We start from the raw sequence: 19,185 nt of genomic DNA, 5'->3' as shown, positions 1-19,185 counted from the left end.
TTTTTTTTTTTTACGTGCTGGGGCAGAGGGGCGCCGGCGCTTGCCACACAGGTGTGCTAGTTGGCATAGCGATAAAAATAAGAAAAAAAAAAAAAATAAAACAAAAAATAATAAACTATTGGGGCTGCCCCTATTCTTCTCTCCCGCATTTGTACCATTTTCCCTCCTTCCCTGTGTGTCTACGCCCGTGCTAGCGTACTTTCCTGCTTCCCCCACTGCAGCGCTTCCTTCATTGTTTCGTCGCTTCCAGCTCCCTAGCACCGTTGTTTAATTCCCCAATTCGTTAACCCCCTAGTTGATGTTTGGTCCTGCGTTTCAGTATTTCTTGTCCAGTCGCCGGAACAGGAATTATCTACTTATTTAGTTACCAATTTATCTGCTTATTTATTACTTACTATTTATTACTTATTTTTTTTTTTTTTACGTGCACCCGCCCTCACCCGTTGTTTTTTTTCTTCGATTCGTTTACCCCATTTGTGCAATTAGAACAAGGCATCATTTCGTATCACCATTCGTTTTTTGCGACCATTATTGTAATCATTATTATATAATTGATAGTTTTTTTTTCTTTTTTTTTTTTTTTAAATCCCCCAGTAATTTTTTAATGTGTAAAAAAAACTATAAACAAATGGAGCACTAATTAACTTTGTAGATTACCCTTATTGCAATTTTTATCTTTTCAAAATGTAGGAATATGCTATGGCATCGTGGTAAATCTCCCTCTTTCGTTTTTTTGTTGCACGCCAATGGGTATGTTTCTCAGTTCGAAGAGGGCGAAAAGAATGAATGACCGAATGGCCGCCTAAGTTGCACTGAAAAGGCGCCAAGGATTTTCATTTATCTGAGCAAAAGAGGGTTAGGTAATAAACTGATCAACAGAATTGTAAAAAGGAAAAGCGACATACGTGTACTAATTGTGCACCATTTTTTATGAGCTCCTATTTCGTCTGACTTGTGCACATTTAAAAGATGCCCTTTTCGAAGACCCTCCTATGGATGTATTTATCACCCAGGTGGAAATTAGGATAGGCATTATAGCTATGCATTGAGGGGACCCTTTTCTCAGATGGCCTTGTTTTTTTTTCTCTTTTTTTTTGTCTCCACGCGAGAGAATTGATGAGGAGAGTTTATAAGCGTCCGAAATGTTCTCTCTGAAAAATTTGCATATAGCAATATTTGAGCGTAAAAAAAAAAAAAAAAATTATATTTTGGGAGGCATATAATGTGGGGGATATACCTACTGAGGGAGAGTTAGTATTTACTGTAGCTGCTCAAATTTTTCGTTTCTAACTTGAAATGTTTTTACCTCGGTCGCAAGACTCGTTATCCGTTCAGTTGTCATAATGGGTGTAACCTTTCTACTATGGTTAGTAGGATTTAAATATTTACGTGACATTTTATTATATTTTCTTTTCCCCTTAGCTCGACAGCAAAATTGGCACATGAAATGTACAATTTTAAACCCACCTTGAACTTGTGTAATCTAATATTGTGTAGTGCACGATTGAACGAAACTCCGCGTGGTGTTTCGCATATCCGTTTGGGATTCCTCCGTTTTTTCCCCCTTATCATACGTTTTTTTGGCGTATATTATACGTTTTTTTTGGGGCATATTATACGTTTTTTTGGAGCTTATCCTACGTTTTTCTGGCGCTATCATACTTTTTTTCTTTGCCATTTCTCGCTTGTTTATGTTTTTCTAGTTTTCGTCAAGCTTCACTTGGAAGATAGCTTTCTCGTGTAGTCCTTATTTTTTTTTTTTTTTTTTTGAATTATAATATACCCCTCGTAAAGCAGCAAAGCGAATATTCTCCAAAAATTGACGCCTGCGAAATGCATTATTCGTGTAAACATTTTTTTCAGCAGCAAGTATTGCAATTGCGAGGGTGTGGCCATGCTACCGCACTACCGTGTGTACGTGCGTACCCCATTTGAAGGACAAAACGAGTGTTTTTTTTGACCCTGAGAATAGGGGACAATGCCGGGGTGGGGAACAAAAATAAGATTCGTCCTGCTTATTTTTTTTGTATGGCTATTCTGTTTATATCTCATATTCCCCTCGCCAGATTGGTGCATCCATATTGTGTAGGAAAAAAGCACAGAAGGGTTTAACCACACAAGGGTTAGGGATTTGCAGATGCACGAAGAAGCTATACATTGTAGAGGCTTCACATGTGTAGTGAGATTTTGCGCACATTTTCGTGGAAGCTACTCGCACACGAAACAAAGGGATTTCCCCATCCCTACGCCCCCTTGCACATGAAGATATATACCTTTCTTTGCACAAACATTACGTGCGCAGAACCAAAATTGTGACATTACAGAAGCACACACAGTTTGTCCTTGCCTCGAGAGAAGCCAACGGACAGATGCCAACGTATAGATGTCAAAATGATGCCCAAAGAAATGGGAACAAAAAATGTGAGAGAAACAAACTTACTAATAAGCAAAATTGGAAGCACAGAAAAAATTCACACAAAATGGTGGATGATAAATACGTACAAATGTTACTATCCAAATATGTGGAAGCAAAAAATAGGGAAGACAAAAAATGTGAAGCCTGGGAAGAAAAGGGAAAAACAAACAAGTACATTCTACACCTGCAGAAGCTGTACAAAGAGTTCAAGTTGGAGGAATGCTTAAATTACGGATTAGAAAATATGGAAAAATTAGAAGAAAAAGATTATGTAGGAAAAATTGAATTCTTAAAGATAATAGGAAATGTTTATTTTCAATTAGAAAATTATAAGTACAGCTCCCTTACGTATATTTTGATGTCCAAATATTTGAACAAAGTCTCCGATGGGTATAAGGTAGAAATCTGTTACAATGCTGGGGTTTCGTTTATAAGATATTTCTTGCAGAGCAATGACATCAGTTACTACTTGAGTGCCAAAACGTCATTTCATTGTTCGATGCTGTATAATGAAAAAGGCAGTAGATACTTCAATCCAATGATTTATGAAAATACTGTGGGCATACTCAGGCGACATTTCCCCTTAGGCGTGAAGGAACAGACGAAGAAGGTAGACGAGCAGAATAGGCTTTTTTCTAATTCCTCATTTGAGAATATTTTTTTGGACAGCGATACCGATTTGGCATCTTCGTCCGATGCGAAGAGTGAAGCATCGGGGCGAGAAGCGAAGGACTTCCAAGGGGAAGACTCCAAGACGAAGGAGTTCTTTTCCCTTGTGGAATCGAAAGTGTGCACACTTAAAAGGGAAAAGCACAAGGTGGATGGTGGTGCCAAAGGGGGGAAAGGCAAAAACCAGAAGGGTGAAGAGGACGTCTATTTTGACTCGAACAACACAGAGACGTTTCCTATTTATGACGACACTGTTGATATGCGAAATTTCGTCTTAAGGAAAAGTGACGCCTTGGCGAAGCTGCAGGGAGAAGCCGCTTTGCTTGATGAGAAAAAAATGGCAACTATGCCTCAGAAGAAAAACGTCGCTCTGCCTGAGGAGAAAAGGACGCCCACTGGGAGAAGCACCCCCAACATTCAGCTGAAAGAAGATAGACAAAGCAAAAAAGTTCTATCGGACCATAACTTGGTGAACGTATCAAATGAGAGAAGCAACCAGACCAGCAATTATTGCAACAATTTGAAGAACATATTATTTAAAAATCGCGTAAACAGCTCCTTAAAAAATTTTCCCTCCCCAATTGTTAAAAGCAAATCCAGCAGTTTATTAAAAAGCACCTCGGGTAGTATCTTAAAGAGTTCTTCCCACAACATTTTGAAAAAATGGCCTGGCAGCATCATTAGCAGTTCTCCCGTGAATTCCATCTCTCAACCTACGAGGGATATTCCGAGGAGTTCCTCTAGCAATTTTTTTAACAACACCACGAGAGGAAACGCTTTTTTTGGTTTGCCAAAGAGCATGATGAGATGCAACGAAGACAACATAATGAGAAGTATCGTAGGAAACATAGTAAGAAGTAGCGAAGACAACATACTAAGAAGCAGCCAAGGCAACTTTGTGAACAACGCCTCCCCCCAATTTTTGAACAAACATTCGTCCTGCAATTTCCCCCCCAACACGCCCCGCTTCTTACCATGCCATTCTATCCACATCGCTGCGATGAACTCGCCCATCAGTTTTTCGAATAACCAGCGGATCGTCCTGAAGAACAACACCTCTCCAATTTTTGCAAACAGTTTCGTCTGCAAGCGAATGTCGCAACAGAAGAGCATCCTAAAATGTATGCGAAGGAGTACAGATGAAAGGATCGATCAGGAAAGTCCCAAGACGTTATCTAATTCGAACGAGTGTAGAGGTGTTAACCTTATGCCACCAAATGAAAATGATTTATTGCAACATAAAAGGAGAAAGATTAATGAGGAGAATCCTCTTTCTGGTTCTTGTGAAAATGGTGTTGGAGTCGGCAGCGATATTTTTCTCCGGGCGAAGGATAATAAAATGTGCACTTTTGATTACTGCAATGTTGAAGAGAGGGAAGGCATAAGTGACAACGTCGGATGTGGTGCAAAGGGGGGTGTACTGCTGGACAAAGCGAAGCCTGGCAACATAAGGGAGGAAGCGCAGAAGGGGAAGTTGCATAGGGGTAGGACGAGAGGGGTTAAAGCGGTGAAGGACGCAATGGAAAAAGGAGAAGTGGAAGAGGGGCAGATCCAAGGTGTCACGGTCACACGGGAGAAGCCGAGAAGGGAGAATATCAAAGGGGGCAAGACCAAAAGGGATAAGGCCAAAAGCGTCAACCAAAAAAGGGATAAAGACAAAAAAACCAAAGCACGGAAGGCCAAAGAACGGAGAGCCAAAGCAAGAAGACTCAGTGCCCTCTTCGATAAACTCTTTTCAAATGAATACCTCAATGGATCCGTTCTTAACAAGGTAAAGAGTGCATGCAAAGAGTACCAGTCCCGTTTGATAAGGGAATACTATCACATTTACCACTTGAAAAACAAGAAAAAAAAAGTGAAACAAATTATAAAAAGAAAAAGAATTGCTGATTTGTTTCATGATTTATATGAAATATGTAAAAAAAACAAGCACGATTTTTTGATGAAATTTGTTGATCAAGACACGCGTAGTAAGGGGGCGTCCAACGCACGTGCATCTCGACAGGGAGGAGTGAGGAAGCGAATGCTCACGAATGATAAGGGGACTCCCACTCGGGAAGAGACAGAATGCTGCACGAGGGGAATTCGCCCCCATGAGGATAACTCAAATTTGAAGATGTTGGATAAAGGGAAAGTAAGTAGAGAAGGCTCCAGGAAAGGCAGCCTTCTCATTCCTGTTGCAGGAGGAAGAGGCCACTCGGTGAAGCAGCAGGAAAGGGGCGACGCGCCTCATAGCCTACGTAATTACGAAGAAGAGACGGTGCACATTTTAGAAATGAATTGTGTGGAGAAAGGGGGACACAAAAAGGAGCTCCAATATGAGCAAAGAAATCAAGTGGAGAGACAAAACAGAAACCCCTTCCACTTGTCCCGCTTTGTCAATCTGTACAGTCAGATTAGGAGTATCCACAACCATGCGCGCGGAGGGAAGTATCAAAAGGAAAAAAAGGAGATCGAAGAAGTGATCATCCTAAGTATTAAGAAAATAAATAAAAAAAGAATCAGAGATAAGGTAAAAAAATTAAGTTCGTACAACAATTCTATCCTGTACAACATTGGCGACAAGTTCATTGATGACATGGACGAATTATTTCTCATAAAAAATTATGCAAAAATTTTAAAAAGCATCAAACGAAATGACAGCATAAGGCATATTTATTATTTATATGAAAATATGTATGCCATAGATAAATTCGATCATATTAATGGGAGTAATTTTTTTAATATTTCTCATTTTATTATCGACATTTTGTTGTTGGAAGAGATAAAACAGAAGGATTATTTGAAGAAGAAAATTCACAAAATGAAGTACTCTTATCAGAATTATTATGCCATTTATGACGACACTCATAGCGGGGCCCTTTTTAAGGACCTTCTCAGGCACCTTTTTAATCCCCGCATTAAGGACACCGTCAAGGGTGACCCTAAAACATTGTCAAGACATATTATGCGTACAAAGTACCCACAACAGAGCCTTAATTCTTTGCCTCTCCTTTCTAAAGATAAAAGAAAAGAGGCTGACTTGAAAGAACAGAATGATGCCTACATTAACGTCAAATTCAGTTCGACCACCACTGTTAATAACAGCGATACCAATTCGTACACAAATCAGAAGAAGGAGGAACTCCTGGTGGACAGAATCAATGAGATGTTGCCTGGCGAACGACACAGAAGTGCGCAAGCAAGTGGCGCCGGGACGAACTCGTGTTTGTCTTTAAAGAACAATGTCAGCGGCGTGGTCAATGAGAGTGGCGCGAATGAAGACGACGTGAAGGAGGGCCACGTGAAGAGTGGCACAAGCAACACGAGTGATACGACAGATAGGAATAAACCAATTTTTCTTGACTTCTTGAGCATGTCGAGCCGTAGCCAGCATGGCGAATCCAGGGATAGTAGCATAAGCTACATGACGCACACATACAAGTGCGAAATGGAAAAGATGTACCTCGAAATGGGTAAGGAAGACAGGGAAATTTTGGACGTGGAAAAGTTTTACGAACACATGAATGTGTCAAGTGCGAGTAATGACGAAGGTAGGGCCAAGGTGGAAGAGGTTGTCCTGATGCTCTTTTATTACTACTGTGATGGGGGGGGTGGCGGCGACTCTAGCGTCAGTAGCGATCTCAGGGACAGTGGTGAGCGCGCTGCTGAGTGCACCATAAGAAGGGCCCTGTTTAAAATATTTTTCTTCTTCACAAGCAACGGCATAATTAATAAAAAGAATTTGCACGAGTACGTCACTTTTTTGCGGCTTTACCATTTTTACCTGGCAAGTATTAAGTGCGACCCCTTCATCTACTTCTATCACGACATTGAAAAGGACTCCGAGAAAATAGTGCACTCCATGAATGGGAAAAATGTAATGCACCAAGATTTTACCACCCACTTCATGTTGGATAATTATCTAAATGTGATTCACTGCCATTTGTACATGCTGAAATTGTTGCACAAGTCTTATCTTAATAAGTTGAAAAGGAAGCACTCATACGATAAAGTAAATTTAGAATCTATGATTAATGACACTTTTAGTATATTAAATTGCCTCCTAATTAAGTACAGTTATGATGAAGAGGCTAGGGTGGTGAGACGGCGCGTGGTGTTTTTATTTCTGCACTTCCTTTATCTGAACTCGAAATATTATTTTAGAAACGTAACTTTTTTTTTGCATAATTATGACATAAACTATTTGGTTAAAAGCGAAACTGGCAATTTTTGTAAAGTAAATGCGGATCTGGAGCGGATGCACTCGATTTATGAGAAGCCGAGGAGGAGTGGACCAAAAGTGAACGGAGACAGGACGGGCGAAGCACATCAAGGGCACAAAGAAATGGGTGAAGAGAATGTCATGGAAGAAGAACTTCTCAGGAAACGACCATACAAACATGAGGAGCAGAAGGGACACCGACACAGTGGTCAAGCGAATGAAAAACAGGGAGATATTCCTGGGGAGGAAGAGAAACAAAGTAGTAGTGAAGAGGATGGCATATTGGATAATCAGGGAGATGCTGAGGAAGAGGAACCACAAGAAAGAGGTCGAACATGCAAAGAGTCATTTGGAGAAAACAGAGAAAACCAAGGCAATAAGAAGGATCCATTTGTGAATGAGAAGGAATGGCGAAACGAGTTAGTATCGAAAAAAGGACAACCCAGAAAAAGAAAAAGTACAACCCACAATTCATCCATGAGCAATATGAAGAAATTTAAAAATGTATTTACAAAGTTGGATCAAAATATTGACATAGCCTTTTCTTCATTTTTGAAATGCTACCATAAGTGCTTTTTTATACTAAACTTGCAATTACACGAAAATGACATGTTCAGAAGAATTGTGTGGAAGATCGCCCAGCGGATTGTGGGATACTGTAATGATCTTTACACCATTTTAAAAATAAAGAAAATACCAATAAGCAGCAGTTTCGATTACGTGTTTGACGAAATTAACCACAGTTTGTACAGTAAGAACATCTTTTTGAAGCCTTCCTTTTTTAAGGTCCTAAGAGAAGATAACTACGTTAGGAGGATTTACAGTGTGTATAAAAATTATATAGGAAAGGGATGGCGAAGACAAGTAGCTTGTCATGGCATTAGGGACGTAGACCAGAATAACGTACTGAACATACTAATCAACTTTGCCAAGTTAAACAGAGGAGGGTACCAGAGGGAAAAGATGAATAAAGAAAAAAAACAATTCATCTTCCTGGTACACACGTACAGGTATATAAAGAAATGCATTTGCAAAGAACTGAAACAAAATAGCATCCTAAGTTTGTACAAAAAGGCGAAAGATCGGGATGAAAATTTCAGCCAAAGCATTGATTATCTCCATTCCCTGTTTGACACAAGACTTTGCATGTTGTCTCTTGATTTCGAGCTGCAAAATATTATTATCGAATTTTTAAATCACTGCATGGAGTTTATCAAACAATATGACAAGGAACAGGACCCTCGCTTTGTCATAATCAACAAAATGATGAATGTGTACAGCTGCGTTTTCTCTCTTTTTTATTTGCGTCTGAATTGCTTTTCGGAATGTCACACAAATAAATTGTCCAAAATTTTGGCGATTCAGAAGAATATTTTTTCTTACGATGATCAGCCCATTTGGCATATGCTGAACGTTTTCAATTTTGTAAATTTCCGATATGGGTGTTCCTACCGATTTTTGAACACCATTTTTACTTCTTTCCATGTGCTCGTTAATATGTTGGTGAAAATTGACGTCCACGTGGAGATGGACAGGAAGCGCATAAGGAGAGGGAGGTGTAAATGGGGCACGCAGATCATCTCAGCGAGAAGCACATATAGGAATGCCACGCGACTCCACAATTATGAACAAGTACAAAAAACCATTGAGCGGGAAAAAAGGAAGAACGTGAGGAACAAAGGAGTGTTACAGTCAGTAGGCGGAGTGCGCTTTGGAAAAGGAATCATTTACAAAATTGTAAAGGAGGTGAAGAAAAAAGTTGCCGTAAGTGGGAAACTCAAAATAAAAAATAGCATTTTGGAAAACATAATTGGGAAGAGGATGAATCGATATTTTGTCAACCCTTTGGGGGGGGAAATTGGCATGAACAAATTGGAACGCCGAATGGGTGAAATGTGTAACGGAAAGGGGACGAAAGGAGTAGGGATCGTGTTGGGCAGTACGTTCAGCAGCTCGTTCGGCGGCACGTTCAGTTGGGAGGAGAAGGGTCACCGCGGGGGGTACTCTTCGGATCCCCTCTCAGCAATTCACGCCGAGTCGCAGGTAGAAACCATCGCCGCCGCCGACAGGTGCGCATCGAGTAAGAGCAAAATCGTTATGAAGGCCATGGGGGGGAAGTTTCAGATGAGCCAATTCAAGCACGGCAGCCCAAAGCAACGCATTTTACAGAGCTATGGAAAATTAAAAAAAATAAAAAAAAAATTGAAGAGAAAAATAAACAATCTGTGCTATTTTAAATACATTTCCGTGATAAACAAGAGTCAGAATAAGATTTACACGACGATCAGTCGAACCTATGCGCATATTATCTTCATACTTATATCAATTTTGCACATCGAAAATTACAACATTTTGCATTTAAAAAAGAACCAAGATTTTTTCATGAACAACGATATATACAACACGTACTATCTATTTTTGCACATCTCGAGCAGCATCATTTTGCTACTTTCGTCCGTGTTGAAAACATACTTGCATTTTAATCCCACTGTGAGGCTAGATAAAAGAGAATTTATTAGGCCAAAGCTAGGTCAGACGAAAGGTATGATTGGTATCGCGAAGCGTGGTAAGAGCGTACCATGTGTCAGGGATGAACATGGTATGCACATCGGAATGGCAAATAAAGAAGGGGATCACCGCCCGAGGCAGCACCATTTATCAGAAGACAGATCAGCCAGCAAAAAGTGTAGAAGTGCTAGTATAGGAAATCACACAAGTGGCCATAACGTTGGGAAGTTCCGCATCGGCCAAAAGGAAAAGGAAAGCACCAGAGGGTACCAAATTTATCTGCAAACTCTGCTGAAGTTCAGCTCCATGAACGTTCTATTAATGTCCAAAAAGAAACTCAATAAGAGGAACAAAATGAAGAAGAACAAGTACATATTTATATTTTGCAATTTAATGGAAAATTTATTACAAAATAGTATGTTCTTTGTGGACCTTTTTAACAACTGCAAAAATAGGAACGTACTAGAAATGAACGACGTATTTTCGAAGCTAACGAAGCTGTGCAAGGAGAATAACATAATGGATGACTTCGCGCAAATTAAGAAGGAACTGATTTATCATACCCTATTTAAGTACATTCTTCCAGAGGAATATATTAACCATTTTAACATGGACAAAAATGAACTGTACAACACGAACAAGTGTTCCTTGAATTTATTTTATTTCTCTTTGAACATTTTGCTAACGAATTTTAACACGGACATTTCGATCCATTTAGAAAGGAGTCTACTCAACATTCACCATTTTAATCACGACAATTTGTATTATGAATTCATTTTAAATAATGTCAAGAGGACGATTCGTTACATTAGAGAGAGTTCCAAATCGTCTTTTAACTGTATCGTTGCCTGTGTGCTGTACTACTTGTCCAGGTGGAAGAAGGGAGGCGGGAAAATACTAAAGGGAAAAAACAGTGAGGAGAAAAATATCCTCTTCAGGAGAAACATCTCCAATCAGAGGTTTTCCTCTTCCTACAGCATGGAAGAGGTAAAGGGAGGCCTCTTTTTTAACTTGTTCTCCAAGGAAGAATGCACAAATGATACTGTGCTGAGGGGAAGTGTTACTAATAACTGGAAGGACAAGGGCGATAGCCACCCCAAGTATTGTATTCACCCGGGTGAGGATTCCTATGGCATTTTTCAGACACATGAAAGGATACCCCCCAGGAATGATAAACCTGTTCGAAAACTAGTTGGAAAACATCTTGACAGACATATTAGCAAACATGTTGGAAAACCTCTTGAGAAACTTCTTGAAGGACATCTTGAAAAACAGATCACCCACTTGAAGGCGCACCGAAGGAACGAAAGAAAAATTCTCAGCAAACTTGTATACGACATCATAAGCCCCTATCTAGACATAAAACACATTAATGTGTATAACAAAATCTACCGAAACCACCACGGCATTAATAGCCTTATTAACATTTGCTTCTCCTTCTTGTTTAACAGTTTCCTATTTTTGAAGCCTGTCTATCCCTTCGACATATTTTCAAAGGAGAAGAGTGAAAACGAATCATGCGGAAAGAAAATAAGAACAACAAATTACACGCTTGACATATTTAGCATGAAAATGAGTGACATAAAGGCGGTGGAATTGTTCCTCTCGCTGTACATTCACAAGTACATGCAGAGCATATGCCTAGATGTGAAGAAGTTGGTTGATTATAACACCTATATGAACCAGTTTTTTTGGGTATCCAACGGGAGGAGTGTCAGTGTCGCTTTACCCAGAAGTGACTACGCGTATTTGAACTACGCCGCGCGCAATGTGTACTACACGTTTAACGACTACAACGTTCTGCAGTTTTTGATAAATTTTAAGAGGTCCAAAAGCGAGGGCAAGGTAAGCTTCGCGAAAAGGGCAACGTCAGTTGGGCGCGCCCCCATTGGCACATATCTGCCCAGTCAGCTTTTTGTTTTACCTGATCGGCTTGTCGTATATGCCGATGGACAGGACAACTCTTTTTATCGATTTTCTCTTTACCGATTTTCTCTATATCGCCTCTCTTTTTACCCCTTCTCTTTTTACCGCTTTTCGTTTCTGCCTCCCCCCTTCAGGAGTTCATGATGTCCTTCGTGAAAGTGTTCGAACGGATGATCTCCCTGGACGATGAGATAAGCGCATATTACACGGACCCCCTGACGTATAACGTCTACTTGGATTATCTGAACGACCTGTTCCTGAATGACGACTACTACTATGTCTGCTTTTATGAGTACATAAAGAATGTGTACCTGGAGTACTACGAGGGGGAGTTCGAAATTGAGAACTTGGATTGTTACATAAAAGAGATTAATGAGATAAACCCGTACAAGATAAAAAAAGAAATGAAGAGAAAGTTTGATGAATACGTGGAGAAAAATTATCTACTTTTGACCGTAAGGAGGAGCAGGAGAAGTAGAAGCGGAATAAGAGGAAAAAGAAGAAAAATTACGTCCTGCGATAATCAGACAGAGCAAGCTGGTAAAGGCATAGGAGAGATGAAGAAATTAATCGGCACAGGTGAGGAAAAAATCAGAATTGTTCTGAACAATAACCCGTACCACTTCAAAAACGTGTACAGGGCGTACAGAAACCGGCTATTCAGCCTTCTAAACAAAAAAAACATTAACTACCTGGAACTAATAAAAGTGCTAAATAAAAAGCAGTACCATCATTTTAGCAACATGTTCTATTCCTCGTTCATTCACATTCTGAGCGAAGTAAAGTATGATTACAATAAACAATACAATTTTAATATATCAAAAATTATGGACAAATTAAACATTGGATTGAAGGCCTCCTTCTATAACAACAAAAATGTACTTCTGTACTACTACACATTTCAGCAATATTTTCATTTGTACAAATTTTTAGAAGATAAATACTTTTCTGAATTTCTCCTCCCAGAATATATATTATTAAATATTACCTCCAAATCTGTTAATAATGTCTTGTACAATACAAAATTGTACCGAATTTATTCCTTTTTGAAATTTTTGTACCTCCGAAATGTGCTGAAACATACGGACATTTTGTTGAATTTTTTGCTTTACGTTTATTATAAATATTTCCTTTATCATTATAGAGGGAAAGATGAATTTTCTCATCATTTTATTGATTTATTCTTGAGCATTCATGAGGAATCATATAATAACAGCTTGCTCGTTACGGAGCTTAAGGCTACTGACAGGTGTTTGGAGAACAGCCTACTAAACAGAGGCAGCCTTCTCTCCAAATATCCACTGCTAGGGGAAATCCCCGTTTCCGCCGCAGTCCAAGGGGGATCACCTGGAGAGGGGATAGGCACCGAAGCGGAAGAACGTGACGGGACAAATGACGAAATAATTGCACCAGACGGAAAGTACAACGATGAGAATCACACACTTAAGGGGACTAGCCAAACACAGAGCGCATACCAAGAGATTAATAACTACCACCTGGTGTTGTCAAATTCGCAAAACAGATTTATACATCTTTTATTTTTTAAAATATTAACCAATTGTGTCAAGTCCAAAATTAACATCCTAAATGCGAAGAATCTCTTCAACAATCTGAACTTTTTCATTTCTTCCTACGTTAAGTACTCTCTCTTTTACACATTTGAAGAAAGAAATAAAGCCTTCCTGGATTCCCTAAGACATAAGTATTCCTTTTATAATTTCCACGCGGTGAAGAAAAATTTGAAATTGTGTGTTTACTTAAAAAATGTCTACCTGAAGCGGGACCTTTTTAACAGCGACATCTTGTCCTTCCTCAACATAGAGTGTACCGTGAAGAGGCCTCATTCTAGCGGGGAGCTGTCCAAAAAAACAAAAAAAGAAAGATATGCCAACTTTGGTGCACCCCAATCGATGAACAAACAATTCGGTACCTCCCAAATTTTGGAGCATGTCCGTGAAGGGGAACAACACTCGCCAGAGTCGCTACTGAGGTGTGGCGGCTTGCCGTGCCGGAACGACGAAACTTCCAATAGAAAAAGAACAATCGGTGAAAAAGAGAAGCATTTACACGGTGTTAAAGGGAGAAGTAAAAACGAAATGAATAAGAAGAAGAAGTTACTCTCCGGGGAGGCACGCTCAATGCGGGGAGATGTAGAAGCTAATCGGGAGGAACCCCCCAGGGGCAATCATGTAGCGGGAATTTTGAAAAACGGGGAAAACCAAATTGTTGGTGCGAAAACCATAAGGGTAAAAAGGGAGGTCGAGGAAAACTACGCAAATGTGGAAAGAACCAACCAGGTAGCTCCCTTCCAAAGTGAAAAAAAGAAAAAGAAACAGGAGGACCAAAAGAGCAATCCCCGTGAAGGGCAAGGCCCCCATGACCAAATCTTCCCCTTGAACAGCTTGAAAGACGCGAAAAAGGGATCCCACACGAGGGAAGACATCCATGGGAACCAAATTAAAGTAAAAAAAGAAGAACTGAGCGATGGAAATGATACCAAGGTGTCCATAAATTCGCTAACCAAAGCAGATGTGTTGCGAAAAGAGTTTTTTAAAAAAAGAAATAGCAAAAAGATTTCAAAAAAGTACTACATCAATATCTTAAAGTTTTACTTAGCAAATAGGGCGCAAGGGTATTCTCTAAATTATGCCGAATGCCAGAAGCTGGAGGACAAATCGATTTACTTGGTATCATTATTTTTAGGAAAAATTTTTCAATTCCTTTTTAATTCACTATTATGGCAAAGCTGCCGTCAGAGCGGTGAAGATAAAAATGACAATAAAAGAGAACGCGACATGGTGGCCGACATGATGGATGCGTCCGAATGGCCCGCCAGCTCCTATACATATGAGCGTCTTCTTCTGTACTTTATGCTAATTACCATGTGTCATTACGCGGATAGCCTAATATTTCTGAGCCTTCACTTTTTGGACCTTCACCAAATCGGTTCCAGGCAAAGCTTCACACTACAGGATAACTCCCAGGAAAGCAGTTCTCAGAAGAGCACCTTGCAGAAACCCTACTCCGCGAATCACGAGAACGCGGCTTTGTCCCCCAAGGAAGAACTGAACAGGTATAATCTGACCGGTGAACAAGAAAGGAACAAACCAGGGGAATGGAACCAAGAGGGGAACAGAAATCAAAACGAAACTTACGATAGTCATATGAAGAAGCTAAATTATTGTGAGAAGTTACGAGTTGATAGAACCCCCAGAAAACAGCAATACAGTAGTAACAACAAACAAAATGGCTGTGAAAACCATTTCGAGAAGCAAAATTTGATTTTGAAACCGTCGCTCACCAGCACGAGCAGTTATTATATGTGCAGAAATGAGGCAATCTACATTATGAATGGAGATAAGGAAAGCACACAAATGATCATTCCCTTGTATAAATTGTTGGTCACTCGATTGAAAATTTGCTTGTATTATCCACGGTACTTTTTCCTGGCTTCACTTTTTAGTTACAAATATGACACAAGGTTGTCGGATGATTTGCTTGACCATGTGAAGGATCTAAATTTAAGTGAAGGTGTTAAATATTACACGTATGATGTGAATAATAATGACAAAGGTTATGTTTCTACACCTGATGGGGACTGCAATGGAGATGTTGCGAAAAGCTGCAGCATGGTCGAGGAACTGAACACTGGCGAACAGGCTGTTCATTTGGGTGATCACTCCCCGAGTGGCATAAACCGTGATGAGAGTAACGACGAAGGGAATGAAGCAAACGAAGCAAACGAAACAAACGAAACAAACGAAGCAAACCTTTCAAGGAAGATCAGTGACCCCCTCGACGAGGCCGACATGTTAGAACATAACTCCAAGAACAACTCAGGGACATATAATGGACATGCAAAAAATGTCACCCTCGCGTTTAGGAAGAAAAAACAAAATTTCTACATGTGTGTGAATTATTACACCGATTATCACGAAAATGGAAACTCGAATAACTGCAGTTTTCCATCGCTTCACACTTCATCCAACAGCATGGAATATGAGGATGAAAAAATCGATATGGAGCTGGCCGAAGGGGGACGAAATGGAAGAAAACACGTTAAGCAGAACAGCGTTCGAAAGGATGTCACGGGTGAGGTGACGAAACAGGAGCAGCGGGACCATGTGGGAATTACTCCTTCGCATGACACCTATGAAAGAGAGCTGGACGAGAAAGACATGAACCAATTCAATTACGATGTACACAAATTAAAGGTGGTAATAAAAAACATCGAAATTAGGTACGAAGATGTCCTTAACGATATAGTCGAAGGGTTAAATTTCATTGCGGAGAATAAAAACTGCGGAAATTACAACTCACAAGCAGCGTACCATCTATGCATCTACTATTTTATGAGAAAGAATTACACAAAATGTATTCATTACATGAAATTTTTCATCAACAAGGGGAATTTTAAAATTTGGCAAAATGATTCCTTCAATCAGGACTACTACTGCTTGTATTGCAAAAGAGTCCAAAGGAGTGAATTTATCTTCATCAAATATTTCACCATTGTTCTAGAAGTTAGTAAGAACGTTTTGAAGAATGTCCTAAGTAATATTTACGAAGAAATGTTGCGTGAAAATGGGAATGTGGCGGGGGGGAAGCGGTTCACAGGCCGGAATTCTCCCTTCGTAGATGGACCACACCACGCGGATGATGCATTCCGCACGGATGACTTCCCCTGTGCCCATTTGGGAAAATTCCTAGTAGATGAAAAAGTTTTAGATATATTTAAGGAAGGAAAGAAAGAAGAGGCACCGTTTGAGACGCCAGTCAAGAGCGCGGACAAAAGAAAGACGAATGAACACAAAACGGATGAAAGTAAAACGGAAGAAAGCAAAACGGAAGAAAGCAAAACGGATGAAAGCAAAACGGATGAAAGTAAAACGGATGAACCCAAAACGGAAGAAAGCAAAACGGATGAACCCAAAACGGAAGAAAGCAAAACGGATGAACCCAAAACGGAAGAAAGCAAAACGGATGAAAGCAAAACGGATGAAAGCAAAACGGATGAACCCAAAACGGAAGAAAGCAAAACGGATGAACCCAAAACGGAAGAAAGCAAAACGGATGAACCCAAAACGGAAGAAAGCAAAACGGATGAACCCAAAACGGAAGAAAGCAAAACGGATGAACCCAAAACGGAAGAAAGCAAAACGGATGAACCCAAAACGGAAGAAAGCAAAACGGATGAACCCAAAACGGAAGAAAGCAAAACGGATGGACGCAACACAAAAGAGACGGAAGAAATCAATGTAAATGAATGTAAGAGCTCCCTCAATAAGGAAAACGCGAACGATAAGGAGAGGCCCATCCTGAATGACATCAAAAGTGACATAAATGACCCAGATGAGGTGGCAGAAACGGCAGAAGCAGTAAAAGCGGAAGAAGCGGCAAAAGCGGTAGAGGCGGGTAATAGTATGCCCAACGATAAGGAGAACAAATTGGAAGAAATCGAAAATAAGTGGATATATCTAGGGTACGACCATTTGGACCACTTAAACGAAATTTACGACATATTGAAGATCCTGTTCGAAATTTACGTATACATAGGTAAGACAATTAAAAGGTTTAACGACTACAAGGTGTTGGAAGAAGCAACCGTCGTATATGGCAGCAACATTTCAGTAATTAATGTTCTTTTCAAAATTATTACCGAACATATATGTTTCATTTTCGAGGTGCTGTGTTATTTTACTCCACACATTTTGGTTCATCCAATCATTTTGTTATTCGCCAGTAATGCGATGATGACTTCTACCGTCTCAGGGGGAAGTTCTGAGAAGGTGACGGAAACTCCTTCTAGGAGTAGCACCCCGGTTAGCAGAAAATATACGTATTTAAAACGAGCCTCAAATAATGAAGAGTTAATATGCAACCGTTCAAGTGCTTCGCTAGACTTGAGAATATTTAAGCTGTTCAGAGAATTCCTAGCAAATAAATCTGCCACTATGCCAACCAGCCAATCCACAAGGATGCACAGCGTCTTTCAGATGACGTGTAAAAAGGTCATGTATTACCAAAAGAGCGAAAAGGACATAATTAAAAACTTAAGTGCGTACAACAAGAAGGGGAACAAAAAAAAGAGGGAAGGTGTAATCAAATTTGTGGACAACGCCCTTAACAAGGGAAATAAAACAAACTTGTCAGAATTTTTAAATTTATTTAAGAATGAAAAATTGTTAAACTGTACCAACTATTTGAACTGTGAAAATATTAAATTTTTAACGAGAAAATTGAGTTATAACTCAAGCTGTAAGGATATCAATAAACGTACACAGCTAATTCATTTGGATAATAACAGTGTCGAGAAGGCAACCCCTCAGGTAGATAAGGAAAATACCATCTGCACTGCCAATGATATGGGGAATGACCTTCCAGCTGAAGTTAACACGTCCGTGAAGAGTAACAACGATTCTATGGATGAATACAGAAGCAGAGAATGGGTCCTTTATCATATAAAATTAGCCAGCGGTAAGCATATTTTCCTGTACGACGATTATGATATCTTTAATAATATTAAAACAAAAACTGAGGCATTAAATTGCGTTAACTCTATGTTATCCGATAAAAATTCTGCCACCAAAAAGGGAGAAACGTCTAACCAAAAGAAGCGCAAGTCCACTGATTCGACTATGACGGATGTGAGGAACTCCGTACGTGATCGAGACTTAAGGCGGCTGAATAGGGAAAGAAGCAAAGTTGTGTAGCCAAGAGGGGTGGGAAGCGAAAGGAAGATAAGCTTTTTATATGACGTTACCCCTAGAGGTGACCCCAATGCGTGTTTTTTTTTTTTTTTTTTTCAACTCTGTTGTCACCTCAGAACGCACGTTAGCTGGGGCCAAGAGTACTACAACGCCTACAGCTGCGTTTTTGTAAGAATCCCCGCGCACACCAAAGTTCGGTTTCTTTTTTATACATATTCAAGACAAATACCTTTTCGTCAGTTGTAAGGACATTTGTGTAACCATATTTTTTTCATCACAATGAAACTTCCAAATATGACACTATAAAGAGTGCAAGAAATTGGGGATTTTCACACGTTGGTATGTGTGCCCTTACCTTTTCGGAAACAATATGTTAGCCTTTTTGTATGCTTCCCCATTAATTGCTCAAAGGAATGTCTTTTCCTATATGATGATTCAATAAGGATAAACGTATATTTCAGGTTCGCTTTTCATTTGTGGGAAATATCCCTCGTGCGATCTTCGAAGAGGGTAGTACATTTTCCGTTATGGATGGGGTCAAACCTGGCCATGTTGTGAGGTGGGAAGCGTACGAAAAGTGGGTAAATCATTTACCGCCAGCCGTTTCACAAACCACAGTAACAAATCATTTGACCCAATTTTGGGAGCAGCTGTTCTAGTGGCCACTTTCTCAAGTGAACCACTTTGCTAGCGACTCAACTGCTAAATGAGCAATAGAAAAATTTTACTTCTTCTTTTCTAATTTTTCTTGT

At 39.8% G+C, this 19,185-nt stretch overlaps 1 protein-coding gene across 1 annotated transcript; it reads left to right on the top strand.

Annotated features, from left to right (window-relative positions):
* Positions 1-2,480: 2,480 nt before the first annotated feature.
* Positions 2,481-18,436, top strand: C922_00460 (hypothetical protein; the record flags this gene model as incomplete). The annotated part of the gene is made up of 2 exons (XM_008816076.1): positions 2,481-11,642; positions 11,858-18,436. 2 exons carry the CDS (start codon positions 2,481-2,483, stop codon positions 18,434-18,436), a joined length of 15,741 nt encoding a protein of 5,246 aa, XP_008814298.1.
* Positions 18,437-19,185: the final 749 nt, after the last annotated feature.

Source organism: Plasmodium inui (assembly GCF_000524495.1).
Source record: "Plasmodium inui San Antonio 1 unplaced genomic scaffold supercont1.2, whole genome shotgun sequence".
In the NCBI taxonomy this organism is placed as follows: Eukaryota; Apicomplexa; class Aconoidasida; order Haemosporida; family Plasmodiidae; genus Plasmodium; species Plasmodium inui.
Note: the sequence above shows the minus strand (reverse complement) of the source record. Positions and strands in the feature narration are given on the sequence as shown.